The following is a 19,250-nucleotide window of genomic DNA, read 5'->3' as shown; positions in this document are numbered from 1 at the left end:
TAGGCATGCGCTAGCCTTGGTTGCTATAGTTTGTAAGAGAGTTCGTCGGTTTATTGAAGGGCTCATTCCCAGCATTAGGTCTAGCATGGCTCATGAGTTAGAGATGGATATTTCTTATTAGCAGGTGGTGAGCATTGCTAGGAGAGTGGTGGGTATGCATGCTCGGGATAGAGAAGAGAGGGAGGCCAAGAGGTCTCAAGAGTCAGGTCATTATTCTGGTGCCCGTGCTCCAGCTGTAGTTCGTCATGGTAGAGGTTATATGAGTCGCCCCGTTCATTCAGCTCTTCCAGCAACCAGTGGTATTCCAGCTCTTCCTAGACCTTAGGAGCCTTATTATGCACCTCTAATATCTAGTGTGCCTCCTGCATAGGGTGCTTTCAGTGGTCAGTCCAGCAGAACTGGCCCGAGCCAGTCACAGCCACTGCATCCTCCCAGAGCTTATTTTAAGTGTGGTGACACACGCCATATGGCGAGGGATTGCCCCAGACTTAGGAGGGGTGCACCTCCACAGACTTCTCAGCCACAACATGCCCTGTAGAGTTCCCAGGCTATGGTTCCAGCACCAGTTGCTACCCCACATGCCCAGCCAACTAGTGGTGGAGGTCGAGGAAGTAGAGGTTGCCCTAGAGGGGGAGGCCAGGCCAGATATTATGCCCTTCCTGCCCATACCGAGGTTGTCGTATCTAATTCTATCATCACAGGTATTGTCCTATTTTTTCATAGAGATGCATCGGTTCTATTCGATCCAGGCTCCACTTATTCTTATGTGTCTTCTTATTTTGCCCCGCTTGGGCGTATTTCGGGATTCTGTTAGTTCCCATGTTTATGTTTCTACTCCTATGGGAGATTCTTTTGTTATAGACCGCATTTATCAGTCGTGTTTGATTGCTCTTAGTGGTTTTGAGACCAGATCCGATTTATTATTGCTCAGCATGGTAGATTTTGATGTTAACTTGTGCATGGACTGGTTGTCGCCCCATTATGCTATTCTTGATTGTCACGCCAAAACTCTGAAGCTGGATATGTTAGGTGCACCACAAGTAGAGTGAAGGGGTACTTAAGATCACACTCCCAGTAGAGTTATTTCTTTCCTTAAAGCTCAAGGAATGGTTGAGAAGGGGTGTGACGCGTATCTGGCCTATGTGAGAGATGTTAGTGTTGATACCCATACAGTTGATTCAGTCCCAGTAGTATGGGACTTCCCTGATGTGTTTCCAGCTAACCTTCAGGGTATGCCACCCGACAAAGATATTAATTTTGGCATTGATCTGTTGTCGGGCACCCAGCCCATTTCTTTTCCTCCGTATCGTATGGCCCCTCCAGAGTTGAAGGAGTTGAAGGATCAGTTATAGGAATTTCTTGATAAGGGTTTTATTCGGCCCAATGTATCACCTTGGGGTGCTCCTATCTTATTTGTAAAGAAAAAGGATGGTTTTATGCGTATGTGCATTGATTATCGCCAGTTGAACAAAGTTACAGTGAAAAATCAATGTCCTTTGCCTTGTATTGATGATCTGTTTGACCAGTTACAGGGTGCACGAGTGTTTTCTAAGATTGACTTGCATTCAGGTTACCATCAGTTGAAGATTTGGGAGCCAGATATCCCGAAAACTACTTTCACGACTTGGTATTGTCACTACGAGTTTCTTGTTATGTCATTTGGGCTGACCAATGCCCCAGCAGCCTTCATGCATTTGATGCATAAAGTGTTCCGACCATATCTTGACTCATTCATCATTGTCTTTATTGATGATATTCTGGTATACTCCTGGAGTCGGGAGGATCTTGAGCAGCACCTGAGGACAGTGCTTCAGACTTCGAGGGAAAAGAAGTTATATGCAAATTTCTCGAAATTTGAGTTTTGGTTGGCTTCCGTGGCATTCTTGGGTCATATGGTATCGAGTGAGGGTATATAGATGGATCCAAAGAAAGTAGAAGCAATGCAGAGTTGGCCCAAACCATCCTCAGCTACAGATATCCATAGTTTTCTTGGTTTGGTGGGTTATTACCGTCGATTTGTTGAGGGGTTTTCATCTATCGCAGCACCTATGACCAGGCTGACCCAGAAGGGTGCTCCATTCCACTGGACGGAAGAGTGTGAGGCGAGCTTTCAGAAGCTTAAGACAATTTTGACTACAACCCTAATTTTGATATTGCTTGCAGGTTCGGTGTCTTATACTGTCTATGTGATGCCTCGAGGATTGTCCTGGGAGCGGTATTGATACAAGATAGTAGGGTGATTGCCTACGCGTCCAGACAGTTGAAGGTACATGAGAAGAATTATCCAGTCCATGATCTTGAGTTAGCTGCTATTATTCACGCCTTGAAGATCTGGCATCATTATTTATACGGTGTGCCTTGTCAGATTTATACTGATCATCGGAGTTTGCAGCATCTGTTTAAGCAGAAGGATCTTAATTTGCGTCCGAGGAGGTGGTTAGAGATGCTGAAGGACTATGATATCACTATCTTGTATCACCTGGTCAAGGCCAATGTGGTGGCCGATGCTTTGAGTCATCGGGCGAAGAGTTTGGGGAGTTTGGCTTATTTACCAGCAGCGGAGAGGTCCATGGCGATGGATTTTCAGGCATTAGCCAGCCAGTTTGTGAGATTGGATCTTTCAGAGCCCAGTCAGGTTCTAGTTTGCATGATTTCTCGGTCTTCCTTATTTGATCGCATCAGGGAGCATCAGTATGATGATCTTCATTTGCTCGTCCTCAAGGACAAGGTTCTACACGATGATGCCAGAGATGTGACTATTGGTGATAACAGGGTATTGAGGATGCAGGGTCACATATGTATACACAATGTTGATGGGCTTCGGGAGTTGATTCTAGAGGAGACCCATAGTTCGCGGTATTCCATCCATCTGGGTGCCGCAAAGATGTACCAGGATTTGAGGAAGCATTCTTGGTGGATGCGGATGAAGAAAGATATAGTTGGGTTTGTAGCTCGGTGCCTCAATTGTCAGCAGGTGAAGTATGAGCACTAGAGACCGGGTGGGTTGCTTCAGCAGATAGAGATTCCAGAGTGGAAGTGGGAGCAGATCACTATGGACTTCGTAGTTGGGCTCCTACGGACTTTGAGAAAGTTCGATGCCATTTGGGTGATTGTGGATCGGGTGACCAAGTCCGCACACTTCATTCCTGTGGGTACTACCTATTCTTCGGAGCGATTGGCAGTATATTCGGGAGGTTGTTAGTCTGCATGGCATTCCAGTTTCCATCATTTCAGATAGAGGTACCCAGTTCACATCACGGTTCTAGAGGTCCGTACAGCATGAATTGGGTACTCAGGTGGAGTTGAACACAACATTTCATCCCCAGACGGACGGACAGTCCGAGCGCACTATTCAGATTCTTGAGGATATGCTCCGAGCGTGTGTGATGGAGTTTGGAGGCTCTTGGGATCAGTTCTTGCCACGGGCAGAATTTGCCTACAACAACAACTATCAGTCCATAATTCAGATAACACCGTACGAAGCTTTATATGGTAGGCAGTGTAGATCCCCGGTGGGTTGGTTTGAGCCAGGTGAGGCTAGATTATTGCGCACAGACTTGGTTCAGGATTCTTTGGAGAAGGTTAAGGGGATTCATGATAGACTCTGTACATCCCAGTCCAAACAAAAGAGTTACGCGGACTGGAAGGTTCGTGATGTTTCCTATATGGTTGGAGAGCGTGTTCTGCTTCAGGTTTTGCCTATGAATGGCGTTACGAGATTTGGAAAGAAAGGGAAATTGAGTCTGAGGTTTGTTGGTCCCTTTGAGATATTGCGGCGTGTTGGGGAGGTTGCTTATGAGCTTGCCCTACCTCCCAGCTTAGCAAGATTTCATCCGATATTTCATGTTTCGATGCTCCGGAAGTATCACGGTGATTCGTCGCACGTGTTAGATTCCAGTTCAGTCCAGTTGGACAAGGATCTATCTTATGTTGAGGAGCCGGTGGCAATATTGGAAAGGCAGGCACGGAAGCTGAGGTCGAAGAACATTGCATCAGTGAAGGTTTAGTAGTGGGGTCAGTTGATCGAGGAGGTGACCTGGGAGACCGAGCAAGATATGTGCAGCCATTACCCTCATCTTTTCACTACTTTAGGTATGTCTCTATGCTCGTTCGAGGACGAACGAATGTTTTAAGAGGAGGAGGAACGACCCGGCCGGTCGTTTTAAGAATTAACACCCAGATCACCTATTAAATGTTTTCTCCTTTTTTGTTTCTGCTATTTTGATTTGCCGGGATGATTTCTTTTGAGTTTCGAAGTGTTTGGGGATTCTTAGTCCCTAAAAAAAAGCTTAAGCTTTAGAATTTGGACCGTAGTCAAAGCAGTGTGAAGACGGCCTTAGAATGAAATTCCGTCAGTTTCGTTAGCTCCGTTGGGTGATTTCGGGCGTGGGGCGTGTTCAGATTGTGTTTTGGAGGTCTGTAGCTTATTTAAGCTTGAAATGCCGAAAGTTGAATTTTTGAAGTTTCTAGTTCGATAGTGAAATTTTGATATCAGGGTCGGAATAGAATTCTGGAAGTTGCAGTAGCTCCGTAGTGTTGAATGTGACGTGCTTGCAAAATTTCCGGTCATTCAGACGAGGTTTGTTAGACTTTTTGATCGAAAGCGTAATTTGAGAGTTTTTGGAGTTCTTAGTCTTGAATCTGATGTTAATTTGGTTTTTTGATTTTGTTTTGAGTGTTCCGTAGGTTGGAACAAGTTTGAATGATGTTTTAGGATTGGTTGGCATGTTTGGTTGAGGTCCCGGGGGCCTCGGGTAAGTTTCGGATGCTCAACGGACCATTTTTGGACTTGGAGAAGGATCCGATTTTTCTGGTTTTCTGTTTCAGAATTTTCTTCATCGCGATCGCATGAGGAGGCTCGTGACCGCGAAGGCTTAGATGAGGCAGAGGGGATTTTTGTTCTACGTGATCGCGGGAAAGGGAGTGAGAAGGCATAGTATTGGTAGAAGTTGAATAGCGAACGCGTGGGCTACACCGCATTCGCAAAGAGGAAGAAGTGAGGCAGCTGAGGAGTGGAAGTTGCTCTTCGCAATCGCATAGATCTGAGCAGCGCAAGCATTGCATTCGCGTAGAGAGTATCGCGTTCGTGTAGGATTAATTTGGGGGTCAGTGAAGTTGCTCTTCACGATCGCGTGGGAGTTTCCGCGATCGCGATTAAGGTCGCGTCTAGGTAGAACATAATGTTCAAAATCGAGAGTTTTGAGTTCATATTACAAAATTGAATTGGGAGCTCGATAGAAGACGATTTTTTGAAGGATTTTCGGAGGGAGTTTGCGGGTAATGATTCTTAACTCCTTTTTGCTTATAACCCATTAATCTAAACATGAATTCATCATCTAATTTCGGATTTGGGGTGAGAAATTGGGAAAAATTTTGGAAAAGTTTTTAGGCCTAATTTTTGAGTTTTGATTGGGGATTTGACACTGGATTTGGATAATTTTGGTATGGTTAGACTCGTGAGTGAATGGGAGTTCATAATCCGTAACTTTTTCCCGATTCCGAAACGTGAGACCGGGGGACTTTTTGGGCAATTTTCTTAATTTCGCGTGTTAGCTTTGAATTAATTAGTGAAATTAGTTACTTGAAGTTATATTTACATTATGCAAATGATTTGAATAGATTTGGCCATTTGGAGTCGAGTACTCGTGGCAAGAACGTGGTTTCGGGTTGATTTTTGAGCCGGTTCGAGGTAAGTGGCTTGTCTAACCTTGTGTGGGGGAACTCTCCTTAGGATTTGGTGTTGTTGATATATGAAATGCCTTGTGCGTGAGGTGACGAGCGCATACATGTGCTAATTATTAAAAATCATGTTTTTATTAAGTAACTATAACTGTGTTTTTCTTCCTTGTTGTACATTCCTTGCAATTTAAACCTACTGTTAGATTAGGGAAACATGTCTAAGTGACTTAATTACTTTATTAGATCAAACTGCCTTATTTGAATTATGTGCAGCATGCTAGGTTAGAAATATCTGTTTTACCTTGGTAGGAAATTGGATTGAACTGAATATTCTTCATGTTGCTGTTGTGTGTTTACTTTGGGACTACGGGACGGTATCCCGGGAGACCCCCCTATTTGTTTACCTTGGACTACAGATCGGTATTCCGGTAGATCCCCCTGCACACTTACATTTGGGACTACGGGATAGTACCCGGTAGATTCCCTGTACTGGATATTTACTTTGGGACTACAGATTGGTGTTTCGGGAGTTCCCCTGCATCTTTATGATTCGGTTTGCGGGACGGTATCCCGGGAGATATTTTTGATATTTACGTTTGGGACTACGGGAAGGTATCCCAAGGGATCCCCTACTGTTGTTTCTGTGTACTGAGTTAGATTCCTTCTGTGTTTTTAATTGATATAGACTGTTAGCACTTAAATTATATTGTCGTATTCTATACTGTTTACCTTGTTTATTTTATCTACATTCAGTAGGGCCCTGACTTTCCTTGTCACTACCCGACCGAGGTTAGGCTTGGCACTTACTGAGTATTTCATCTTTATGTTTTTCATGTGCAGATCCAGGTTCTTCGGCTCAGTCCTACCATCCTTGAGGCGAGGCGATCCTTCAAAGACTTCGAGGTGTATATGCCGAGTCCGCAGACCGAGGAGTCCCTCTCCATTCTCTCTTGTAGTTACAGCCCTTCTGTATTTACTTTGTTTTAGATATTCTGGAGTTAGAGCACTATGTAGTATTCTTAGCTTGTGATTTCATGAGATTCCGGGTTTTGGGAAGTTGTTCAGTTTTTGAGATCTTGTATTAGTATATGCCGAGCGGCATCTTAAACGCCTTTATATTGTCTATTTTCAGTTTTTATTAGTTTTTCCGCAATTTATTTCTTTTTCCGTAATTGTTAGGCTTACCTAGTCGTAGAGACTAGGTGCCGTCACGACAGATCACGGAGGGCGAACTTAGGTCGTGACATACCTGTACCTAGAGCACTTGCAATAATTCTTGGATTTTTGAAATTTATTTAATACTCCTACATTAAAGAAAGCTAAACCGAAATGGCACATTTGGCTATCCAGTTACACCTATTTTAAGATTTGAGTTCAACAACCCTCAATTCATTGGCCTCTTGTTTTATCATTTACAGAAACTACAAAGATGAAAATATCAAGAAGCATATGGTCCTGGATATGGGGTAGTGTGTTTTTATCAATTAAAGGAACCATCTAATATTTGTGGCATTTAGAGCATATGAATTAATGAAGGAGCGAAGTTAAGGTGGCAGTTTCAAGTAGTTGGCCTTACAGGATTGTCTTTACTAGTACAAGTGTGAGTAAGACATATTTGGAATACAAGAGTAACATGGCCTCCATGTGCTATATGGAAACCTGGATCACTATCAAGTAGGAGGATGGAGGGACGCTTAACCAAAAATCTTATTTGGAATCGACTGTTAGGAATGGAGAAACTCCTCGTAGGAAGTATGTGTCGTACAATTGGGGCTACTTATTTTTCCATCGTCATCCTTAGTCTTAAAACATGACCCTTGATAAAAAAGTGTGAAGAAAAAGTATTAGGATGAAAAGTTGACAGATAGTCGTCGTGAGTCTCTCCTAGGTTTGCCTGTATTACTAGTTCTATTGTATTTTTTTCTTGTTCCTATTTCGTGTTCATACATGTTGAATTATACGCTTTTATTACCATGCTATCTTGTTGTTGTAATTTTTTGTTGCTTTAGTTTTACGGTTCCTTGAACTGAGGGTCTACCGGAAACAACTTATTTACCTTTGTATGGTAGGGATAAGGTCTCCTTACACACTACCTTCCCCAGGGGCGGACCTACATGGGATCAAACAGGTTCATATGAATCCGCTTCGCCGAAAAATTATACTGTGTATATAGGTATATCTCATTTTTCTTTGAGAAAATAAGCGGATAAGTAAAATTTTGAATCCACTTTGACAGAATGAAAGCGCCTAGCTCGCTGGCATAGCGGGTTCATTATTTTCCAAGGATCCCAAGCTCGAAACTAGCCAACAACGTTTCCTCTGTGTATAAGCTTTTTACTTTTTCTCCGGTAAAAGCTTTCGTGGAACCCACGTCTTTGCTCATTAAATAATTCCCCTATTCCTATATTCATTAGAAATAGAAAATATATTTTTTTTTGTTTCTTTTCCAAATAAAACTATAATTTGAAAAGTGTAGACCTAGGCTACACGTTTTTGCCTCTCTTTTTTATTTTTTATTTTTTATTTTTTGCTATGTAAATCTATTTCTTTATTCATTAAGAAAAAAATACTACATATTAAATATTAAATAGTCTCCAAATCTCAAAACCTCATGTCTCTTGGTTAAAAACTTTCACCCGTAAAACATTCAAACTTCAAGGTCTCCACCATCGGCCGTAGCGTCGCTTTTGTTTGCCCACTGCCATCTCGCTAGAATTCACCTCTCGCGTCATCCGCAAAGTCACCAATCAGGTTTTTCTTTATTCTCTACTTTTTGTATAATGTATCTATTTATCTTTGATTATAAAATTATCATGGTTGTGTGTGAATTGTGATTTCTTCAAATAAGAAAAATTTACACCTCTTAAAATTATTAGTAATTACAATTGGGTTTGGGTATTTCTTCTCTCTTGTAATTTGGGAATTAGCACCAATCACCATCATTATTTTGTGAATTGAGTTTAAGATTATTCTTGTTTGTGATGCTAGTTGAAACATAAGTTTAAATATACTTATTAATTATTGTTCTAATTAGAAATTTAATTTGGTAATCCAGTTTCAAAATTCAATGAAGAGATATTTCACTCCAGCATCTTCCAAGTTGCCACAATCAAGTTCTTCCCGTCAAAATGCTCCTCCGGGGGAAGAAAATATGAACCAATTAGAAGAACAACCTCCTTCGTCTAAAAAACAAAGGCAAGGAGTTGATCTGGACTCTTTAAAGGCTGATCCAAAGGAAAGAATATCTATTAGGGACTATCATCCAAATGAGCGTGATGAGATTAGAAGAGCATACCTTCAAAAAGGTCCTTACCAACCTCGAACTCACAAATTTCCTAAAAGAGATTTTTTCGGTTTAAAGCGTCATTTTAATCCCAAATGGTTTGGTCAATATCATGATTGGTTGGAGTATAGCGTGATAGAAAATGCAGCTTATTGTTTGTGTTGTTATTTGTTTCAAGATGAAAGCATTCATTACGGTGGAGGTGATGTATTTTCGAGTATGGGATTTAAAAGTTGGCATAAAAAGAAAAGATTAGACATGCATATTGGAGGGCTGAGCAGTATTCATAACCAAGCAAAGAAAAAATGTGAAAATCTAATGCAACAAAAACAGTCAATTCAAACTGCATTTTATACACAATCCACTCAAACAAAGCTCGAACACCGACTTCGTTTAAAGGTTTCAATTGAGGTGGTGAGACTCCTTCTGAATCAAGGATTAGCATTCCGCGGACATCGTGAAGATGAATCATCATTAAACAAAGGTAACTTTCTTGAAATCCTTAAGTGGTATGCAAAAAGGTGTGATAAAATTCGTGATCTTGTGTTGGAAAAGGCTCCAAAAAATGATAAAATGACTTCTCATAAAATTCAAAAAGATATTGTCACTGCATGTAAGCTTGATACAATTAAAGCTATTATAGAGGATCTAAACAGTGATAATTTTGCATTGTTAGTGGATGAATCTTGTGACATTTCATGCAAAGAACAAATGGCTATTGTCTTGCGTTATGTTGATAGAATGAGATCTGTGGTGGAGCGGTTTATTGGGATCGTACATGTTCGTGACACTAGTGCTTTGTATTTAAAGGAAGCAATTGTTAATTACCTTGCTCAATGTTCTTTGAGTTTATCTTATGTACGTGGACAATGCTATGATGGAGCAAGCAATATGCAAGGGGATCTAAGTGGCCTTAAAACTTTGATTCAAAAAGAAGTAGATCAGCTCATTCTATTCATTGTTTTGCTCATCAACTTCAACTGACCCTTGTTGCAGTCTATAAAAAATGTCTTGAAGTGGGAGAACTTGTGTTGTTGGTTTCTAACGTATCAAATGTAGTGGGGGGTTCTTTTAAGCGTATGGATGATCTTCGACAATCTCAAGCAGAAAAACTTCAAGAGGCATTAGATATGGGAGAAATTGATACTGGCAAATGCTTAAATCAAGAACTTGGTCTAGCTAGAGCTGCTGATACTCGTTGGGGATCACACTATAAATCTTTTAAGAACTTTATTTATATGTTTGACTCTATTATTGATGTTCTAGATACTATCGTTGTTGATGCTCGGTCTTTAGAAGAAAGAGCTAAGGCAACATGATATCTTAGAACATGTCAAGCATTTGAGGTTGCTTTCATGTTACACTTAATGAGAGATGTTTTGGTGATTACAAATGAGCTTAATGCATCCTTACAGTAGAAAGAACATGATATTGCAAATGGTGTTCTACTTGTTGATGTGGCAAGGAAACGATTGCAAAGGCTAAGGGATGAAGGATGGGATCCACTTATTGATAAGGTGTCTGCATTTTGTATCAAGCATGACATAGTGATCCCTAATTTTGATGAGTTCTATGTTAACTCTAGAGATCTCGACGCAAAGTTACAGAGCATACCATTTCACATCACTATCGTGTTAATGTGTTTATTAAGATTATTGATTGGCAACTTTATGAACTCAATGAGCGTTTTAATGAGGAGACAACAGATTTTCTTATGGGAGTCGCTTGCTTGAATACAGTTGACTCATTTTCTATTTTTGACATTAAGAAGATATTGAGAATGGCTGAATTATATCCTGATGATTTTGACGAAAATATTATGATTACTCTTGAGAATTAGCTTGCGACTTATATCGTTGATATCCGTGATGTTGATGAAAGGTTCTCTAATTTAAAAGGACTTTGTGATCTTTCTGAAAAGCTAGTTAAGACAAAGAAGCATTTGAATTATCCATTTTTGTTTCGCCGAGTAAAATTTGCGTTGCTCCTGCCAGTTGCCACTGCTACAGTTGAAAAAGCTTTTTCCACAATGAAGTTGATCAAGAGTGAATTGTGAAATCAAATGAATGATGAATTTATGAGTGATTGTTTGGTACCTTATGTAGAAAGAGAAATGTTTAATAGTATTTCTGATGAAACAATTATGAATAGATTCATGAAATGAAAACTCATAGAGTACGGTTGGAATAATATATTAGATTATTTTTAAATTAATAATTATTTATTTTGTTGATTTTTTTATGCATTACTTCTTCATATATTGAATTCGCTTGATGAAAATTCTGGGTCCGCCACTGACCCTCCCTAGATCTCACTTGTTGGATTACACTGAGTTTGTTGTTGTTGTTGTTGTTGGTGTACACCATTAATTAGTACTCATGTATCACTCTTGATCAGTCTCGTTTTCAGTACAACGCGTTTCAGAATTTCAGCTTGATCAGTCTCGTTTTCAGTACAACGCATTTTCAGAATTTCAGCTACCCCTATATATATACGATCCTATTTTTCTTGCATGTGCATTCCTCTCTTTTTGCTCCGAAATTGCACGTACATTCAGTATAAGAGAAAATAAGCAAAAAGTAAAATGAAAACAGAAAAAGTCATTCTTCAATTGCCTTATTTGATAGTAATAAATTTGCTCTTTCTACTTGGTGAAAATTATTCATTTGCTAGTCCTAATTTAGGATTAAACATTAGATTATTAGGAATCATACAAGATCGTTCATTTTTTTCTTTTTTAATTAATATATAGTGAGAATTTCATCTGAGTCCGGATCCTGCAGAGACTTAGAGGTCCGCTAGAGAAGTAGAGATCAAAACTGTTAAAGAAACAATAAGTTCCTTTTTCGTCCCTTCCTATAGATTGGAATATAAAGAAATAATTAATATATTCAAGATAATTACATAGTTTTTTAAATAAAAAACCTGTTCACCCATCCATTTAAAATGCCAAATTATCTTCTCTATTCTTTGACTCTGATGTACTTTTGTAAGGAAAAGAACTTTTAAGGGGTATCCGAGTAAAGCAAAAGAAGACATAAATGTTGGACGAAGAACTAACAAATCATTTAAGGATTGATAGCTATGTGGATCGCTTTCTGAGCCTCAGAACATGCATGCTACTCTCTTTAGCCTTCTTTTTTTCTTTTATGCCATAATAATGGAGCCAAGGCTTTTGTTTAGAAGATTTCATTCTGTGGTGCTCATATTGGAGTTTGGATGTGGCTCATAAAGGACCACTTTGAAGAAGGAATTCCCAATCTAAATTTTGTTCCAAATAGTAATTGTATCCTTTTACACAATGAGGCGGTCAGTTCAACACACTTCATCGAAAAATTATAATGTGTATATAACAAATTATACCATATATGTAAATCAAAGATTATATTTCATATATATATATATTAAATCTTGAACATCCTTAGTGAAATTTCTGGCTTCGCCATTACAGTATTCAAACTCGTGATATTACAACTTAGAATTGTAACCTTTTAGTTGCCGGGTTGTCTCTTGGAAGTTGGAACAAGAGCATTATATGTTTAAGATAATTCCTCTAATTAAGAGACCATGGGGCTACGGAAAGACTAATTGAGTCGGACAAGTCACTCAACAATGCATTATAAATTAAATTTCGAACAATAGATTAATTTCAAGAAATCATAATTTTGTTGTCAAGAACAAAGTCAATGTCTTAACTTGTAGTAATATCATATTTTGAATCTTTCGTACTCTATTAAATAACCATGTAAAGAAAGAAAAAAATGAGTTAGAGAAGGTGAAGCAACGAATATAAAAAGTTCACATGATTCCAAGCTAACATTGGTTTTACGGACAAATCCATAAGATCAATCAGTTACCTTAGTAGTTGGAGTTGGTTAAAAGTTATAGATTTTCACGAAAAATCTTGGCTAACTAAGAACAGAAAGATTCTTGAGAAATTAAAAAGGACACTATAGGACGGAAAGATCAAAAGAGTATCTCTAGGATAATGTGAAACTGTAAATAACAATGCATGCAGCAGTGGAGCTAGTATATTTATTTTTTATATTTGAATTAAAAAAATATTAAATATATATGAATAATTAAATGTATTTGTATTTGTATTTGTATTGTATATAAGTTTTAAACTTATTAACTATAAATTCTGACACTTATTAACTAACGGCTACGGTAACTTACAAGTCAAATCTGCAATAATCTTTACTTTGAACTTTCCAAGAGAAGGGCACATGCCTTTCTGTTTAAAATCTTAAAGAATCAGTTAACTTTTCTTCTATCTGAATAGAATCAAACAAAACCAGAAAAAAAAACATTCACAAAAAAACAAACATTTTTCGAAAAAGAAATGTTCGTATTTCGTACTTCTCAGTACACTTACTGTTCGTCCGTGATTTCTCTGCACTACCCTTTTAGTCCTTTTTAAAGATGCTATAAACTGTGTGCCTATATTCAAATGTAACCTTCCTTGAACATTGAAAGCCATGCTTCTAGCTTGGGGTGTTCATGATTCGGTTTAGATCGGTTTTTTCCTAAAAAGAAATCAAACCAAGTAAGTCGGTTTTTCAAATATTATAACCAAATCAAACCAATTAAGTCGATTTTTTTTCGATTCGGTTTATGTTGGTTTTTCGATTTTTCGGTAATTTGTCGGGTTTTTTTATTAAATGTAAGATATACATTACCAAACACATATTTTGGCGACCACATTTTTAATATAACATTATCAAATTAATTGCCCTTTGAGAAATTTATCATTTACCAAGATATATTGATGATAATTGAATTAAATAGTGATGAATAATTTAAGGACTCAATTAAAAATATATTATTTTTAACATGAAATAGATTCGTACACTTAACAAAAGAAAACTACCAATCAAACTAGAATGTAAAGGTAAAGAACTGCACTAAAAGTGCAAACGATTAACATTTACTATAAAATTTTTGAAACTTTGTATAAAAGTTATACATATATATAGGTGTAATTCTAAATTTAAAATAGCTACTCCTATATTCAGTTTGGTTCGGTTTTATTTTATTAAAACCAAAATCAAACCAAATTTAATCGGTTTTTAAATTTCAAAACCAAACCAAACAAAAAAGTATCGATTTTTTTGGTCGGTTTGGTTCGATTTTTCGGATTTTTATGAACACCCCTACTTCTAACCACCACATAAATTGTTAATCCAATAAAACCTAAACACAACAAAAATCAAATAAATTTTTCAAAAAACTAGATAAAATATGTTGAAATGAAAGTAGCATTAAATCTATTATTCCCTACGTTTCAACTTAGATAATGTAGTTTGATTTAACACAAAGTTTAAGAAGAAGAAAAAGACTTTAAAATATGTGGTCCTAAAAGCTCAAGGGATAAAAGCTTTATGGGGTCATACATTTATATGACTATAAAAGCTTCTCATTAGGGATAAAGTGGGTAAAATAAAAAGTTTAAAATTGAATTATTTTCAAATATATAAATATATCACTGTATTTGAACGGACTAATAAATAAAATATGTTATTTAAAGTTAAAATTTACTCAAATTTAGTGTTTATACCAATATAATATATGACATCTTCACATACACTCTCAAATCACAATTAAGTAATATGGTGATAAACATATATAATTTGATGCAAATATGAGACGCGAAATTCTTTTTATCCATAGACAAGGGTCCTCTTTGCCATTAGGTGAAGCAACAAAGAACCGTAAAACCTTATGGGCTTTGGCCCCCACCCTTGTCCTTTTTCCTCACACCCAACATGACTCCCCCCCACCCCACCCCACCCCACCCCCAAAACACTTCCCCCTCCCCCTCCCCAAAAATAAAAAAACTAGTTGGGATCTTCCTCCATAAATAGCTTCACATTCCTCTATTCCAAAACCACCTTCTCTCAAAGCAAAAAGAAGTAATCATTCTTTCTTGTTCTTCCAAAATAAAGTTCTCAACTTTCTTTAGATATAATCAAGAAAATACTACAAAAAATGGCCATCAGAAAATCAAACAAGCTATCACAAGCTGTACTTTTGAAGCAAATTTTGAAAAGGTGTTCGAGTTTGGGCAAGAAGCACGTCTATAACGACGAAGACTTCCTTCCCATTGACGTACCAAAAGGTCATTTTGCAGTTTACGTAGGAGAAAATCGAACTCGATACATCGTACCAATTTCTTTCTTGTCTCATCCTGAATTTCAGTGCCTCCTCCGTTGCGCCGAGGAAGAATTTGGCTTCGATCATGACATGGGCATCACCATTCCGTGTGAAGAACTAGTTTTCCAGTCACTGACTAATATGCTGAGATAGTAAATAAAGTATTTGAAATGAAGAAAAAAGAGTGAATAGTAGGTGTAAGGTTTTGTAGTGAAGAAGGATTGGCTCAAGATGAAGCAATTTTTAGTATTTTTTGCTTCTCTTTTTTTCTAACATCTTTTTTCACTTTTTCTCTTTTTCTTTTTCTTTTTCTTGTTTTGTGACCTTCCTTTAACGTACCCTGACCTAGGAACCACATGATATTTGTAGTGTTTTTTATGGGTCAGAATCAGATTTGTATAATTTTTCCTTGCAGTGGTGTTTTTAAGCACACTGTGAGAGAAGTGAATGTCAGCTCTCAATCTATATATATGCCATTTTCGATATTTAAGTGTCTCTCAAATCCAATTGAGCATATTGAAATTGGTAACATTCCGTTTGAATTACAATAATATGATTCAGAGCTCTTACTCCATTATTTTGTGGACTATAGCATGATTAACACGTAAGTTTGATTTTTGTTGACCAAGAAATGCATTATTATGCCAATATAAAATGTAGAGAAATTTCTAGGTTGGTTTCACAAAACAACTAACAACCGCAAGATAATGAGCTGGTGTTCTTCCAAGTTGAACAAAATAAACTAGTAGAAATGATACCAGATAGTCACTCTAAAGGATTGTTATGTAAAAATTAGTGAGTGCGTCTTGAATTTTAAAGTTTAAATTTTGGAATAAAAATATATTAAATTATCCTTAAGTTAAAAAAATTGATTTAAAATTTGAGGACAAAATAAATACTGGCTAAATGAGAATATGTATGTATGCACTTGCCCCATTAAACTACCACATCAAAAAGGAAATTATAAAAAACAATTTCTGAAGGCACCTTTTTGTATGGGTCCAAATTTGGACGATCACGACCGTTGATGAATACGACAAATGACGAGATTCTCGTAGCTCGACGTCCTGTGGAGGACGACGGACAAGCGAACAGAGACTGCACGACTTTTATAGTAGTGTAGGTCCATTAGGAATATTCTCTCGAATATTCCCTATGATTTGTCTTTTAGGGTTTAGAAGGGGTTTGTCCCTTATATATAGCGAAGAAACAACCTTGTAAGACTCTCTTTTTTCTGCTTTTCCAACTAAGAACACTGATTGTAATACTTGCCTACATAAACAATTGGTATCTTTTAATGTTCGATGATTCATCTTCACAAGACCAAGAAATATTGTCCATTGTATTCATCCCATATACCTTTTGTTCTAGAGATTATTATACTTAGCTAAGATTCACCCATTTACTTTCTTTAATTGATTTGTTCAAAAAGGTTCCAATTTCTTTTGAGTCAAACAATCTGGCGACGTCTCTGGGGATTTCTATAGCTGAGATTTTAGTTTCATCTAGATCCTTGAAAGGGATAATCACCATTTTTTAGCCTCGAAAAAACCAACAATGGCAGGAAAGAGGGAAGAAAGATTAAAGGAAATAGTAGGTGTCACGAACAACCATCTGGATTCCATCAACGAAGCCAGTAGGGAAGACAATGAAAACGTAATGCCAAGCGTTACACCTGAGGGAGATGCCTCAACCCCCCCACCCCGAAAGCGTGACTGTCTCGCGCGAGAGGGAAACCTCAACATCCGCAGCAGGAGAAGCACCACCAACTGTGAAAAGGCAATTAGAAGAGCGGTTGACAAACACCTTGATCAGCATACTCGACAAACCCGTTCAAAGGGATACCGGAGGCACAATATACACAGAAACCGCAATTGTCGCCGATGAGCCAGAAACTCCACGCACAGGTAACACTCATATTGTCATTGATGTAGGTAGCGATGCATTTGCGGCCATCTTAAAGAAAATAAAAGAGATGGAAAATGAGAACAAAACAATCCGCGATCAGATGAATGAGCATCAGGAAAGGGTTGATAAAATATCGGGCGCTCCGAAGTTGCTACCAAAACGTGACGTAGGCCGATTTATCGAATAGCCATACAGTGAAGGGGAGGCTCCCCACTCTATTCCGAAAACCTTGAAAATGTCTCCATACTTGAAAATATATAATGGCACCACGGACCGGAAGATCACTTAATCCACTTCATCATTGTAGTAAAAGGCAACGATCTATCGAAAGAACAGGTGCTATCAGTGCTGCTGAAAAAGTTCGGCAAAACTCTGACAGGGGGAGCGTTGACATGGTATTCCCAACTACCAGCATGATCGATATCAACATTTGAAAAAATGGCAGATAAATTTGTCACCGCTCACGCGGGAGCAAAAAAGGCAGAGGCCAGGGTAAATGACATCTTCGCCGTCAGGCAGACGACAAGAGAAGGACTTTGGGATTTCATATCCCGATTCAACAGGGTAAGAATGAGCCCACCAAACATATCAGAAGGGATGGCGGTAGTAGCCTTCCAAAATGGGTTAAACATAAACGGGTCAAAAGCAACCAAAAAGTTGCTAAGTAGACTCATGAAGTACCCTCCCACCACGTGGGAAGAAATCCATAATGTCTATTGTGCCGAAGTAAGGGCAGACGAGAATGACCTAAATGGTTCGATCCAACGGCTAACACCGGTCCAAACCGAAACAAGGAGAGATCACCACAACGATGGTCGAAAGGACCAACTATCCCATTTCAATCGAGAAAGGCATCAACCCTACATCCGAACATCCAACCCACCTCCTCCACGACATGCAGACGTCACGCCTCGACACACCGCGCCACCTTGAAACGAAAGAGGTATGCCTCCACTGTTATCTACTTATAACTTTTGTTTTTCTCCTTCAGAAATAGTATATGAACTAGAAAAGCTCGGCACAAAGGTGCAGTGGCCGCAAAAGATGAAGTCAGATCCGAGCACCCGGAGATCGAATGTTCTGTGAGAATTCTACCAGGCAAGAGGACACAAGACCAAAGACTGCATAGGTCTACGACAGGAAATGGTAAGAATGTTAAATCAGGGATACCTGAAAGAACTGTTGAGCGATCGAGGAAATGTTAACTTCGCTCGCGGACGCGATCAACCTCAAGGACCCCCAAAACCACCTTCACCGGCTCGCACCATACAAATGATAATTCGCGGTGGTGATGATTTGGTAATCAACCATGTGAAATTCACCACCACACACAAACTCAAGCGAATAGTCGCTCATGAACGGTACGACGACCACGAAGATAGTATCATCTTCGATAAGTTAGATACCAACGGTTTGTCTTTCCCTCACTATGATGCTTTGGTTATAACTTCACGTATTGCGGATACTGATGTAAAAAGAATAATGGTAGATGACGGAAGCGGCGCGTGTATTATTCATCCACGAGTCCTTGTATAGATGAGACTTGAGGTTAAGATAGTACCACGCTGCATAACGCTAACGGGTTTTAATAATGCAGTGGAATAGACCTCTGGAGAGATAGTGCTACCCATTCTGGCAGGAGGAGTCACTCTGGAAACAACGTTTCACGTCATGAACCAGGAAACAGCCTACAAGGCTATTATAAGGCGTCCATGGATACACGCCATGCGAGCCATCCCGTCAAGTTTCTATCAAGTAATCAAATTTCCTACCCCATGGAGAATATTCAGCATCCGAGGCGAGCAACGCACTGCCCAAGAGTGCTACTGAATCACCCAAGATTGCACACACACCCAACAACTAAAAGGGGCAAGTGTGGAAGCATAGCAATCAGCCATATCAGGAACCAAATCCGACATACAACTAGAAGCCATCAAAGACCCGGATATTGTAGAAGCCTGCAAGGTAACCATAGAAGATCTTGACCCCGTTCAATTGGACAACACCGACAGCACGAGAAAAGCTTATATCGGACACAACCTCTCAGAACCAGGTAAGTTCCATAAGTTCTTAACTAACAGTACCGATTTGTTTGCCTTTTCCCATTTAGATATGTCGGAAATCCCAAGGGACATCTCCACACACAAGATGAATGTCGACCCTCTTTACCCGCTTGTACGACAAATGAAGAGAAAGTTCAATGCCGCAATCAACAAGGCGGTCA

General features: G+C 38.8%; 3 protein-coding genes across 3 annotated transcripts; all 3 read left to right on the top strand.

The window, feature by feature from the left end:
• The first annotated feature begins 8,746 nt into the window (after positions 1-8,746).
• LOC107795005 (uncharacterized) lies at positions 8,747-9,946 on the top strand. The gene has a single exon (XM_016617566.2). It carries the CDS (start codon positions 8,747-8,749, stop codon positions 9,944-9,946), a length of 1,200 nt encoding a protein of 399 aa, XP_016473052.2.
• Positions 9,947-10,041: 95 nt separating this feature from the next.
• LOC107795002 (uncharacterized) lies at positions 10,042-10,802 on the top strand. The gene is made up of 3 exons (XM_075218801.1): positions 10,042-10,272; positions 10,381-10,479; positions 10,548-10,802. The coding sequence occupies exons 1-3, from the start codon at positions 10,042-10,044 to the stop codon at positions 10,800-10,802; spliced, it is 585 nt and encodes a 194-aa protein (XP_075074902.1).
• A 4,151-nt stretch (positions 10,803-14,953) lies between these two features.
• Positions 14,954-15,271, top strand: LOC107808387 (auxin-responsive protein SAUR50-like). Its single transcript, XM_016632906.2, has one exon. The coding sequence runs from the start codon at positions 14,954-14,956 to the stop codon at positions 15,269-15,271; it is 318 nt and encodes a 105-aa protein (XP_016488392.1).
• Positions 15,272-19,250: the final 3,979 nt, after the last annotated feature.

Source organism: Nicotiana tabacum, chromosome 7 (assembly GCF_000715075.1).
Source record: "Nicotiana tabacum cultivar K326 chromosome 7, ASM71507v2, whole genome shotgun sequence".
NCBI lineage: Eukaryota > Viridiplantae > Streptophyta > Magnoliopsida > Solanales > Solanaceae > Nicotiana > Nicotiana tabacum.
This window is presented reverse-complemented; position numbering and strand designations above follow the sequence as displayed.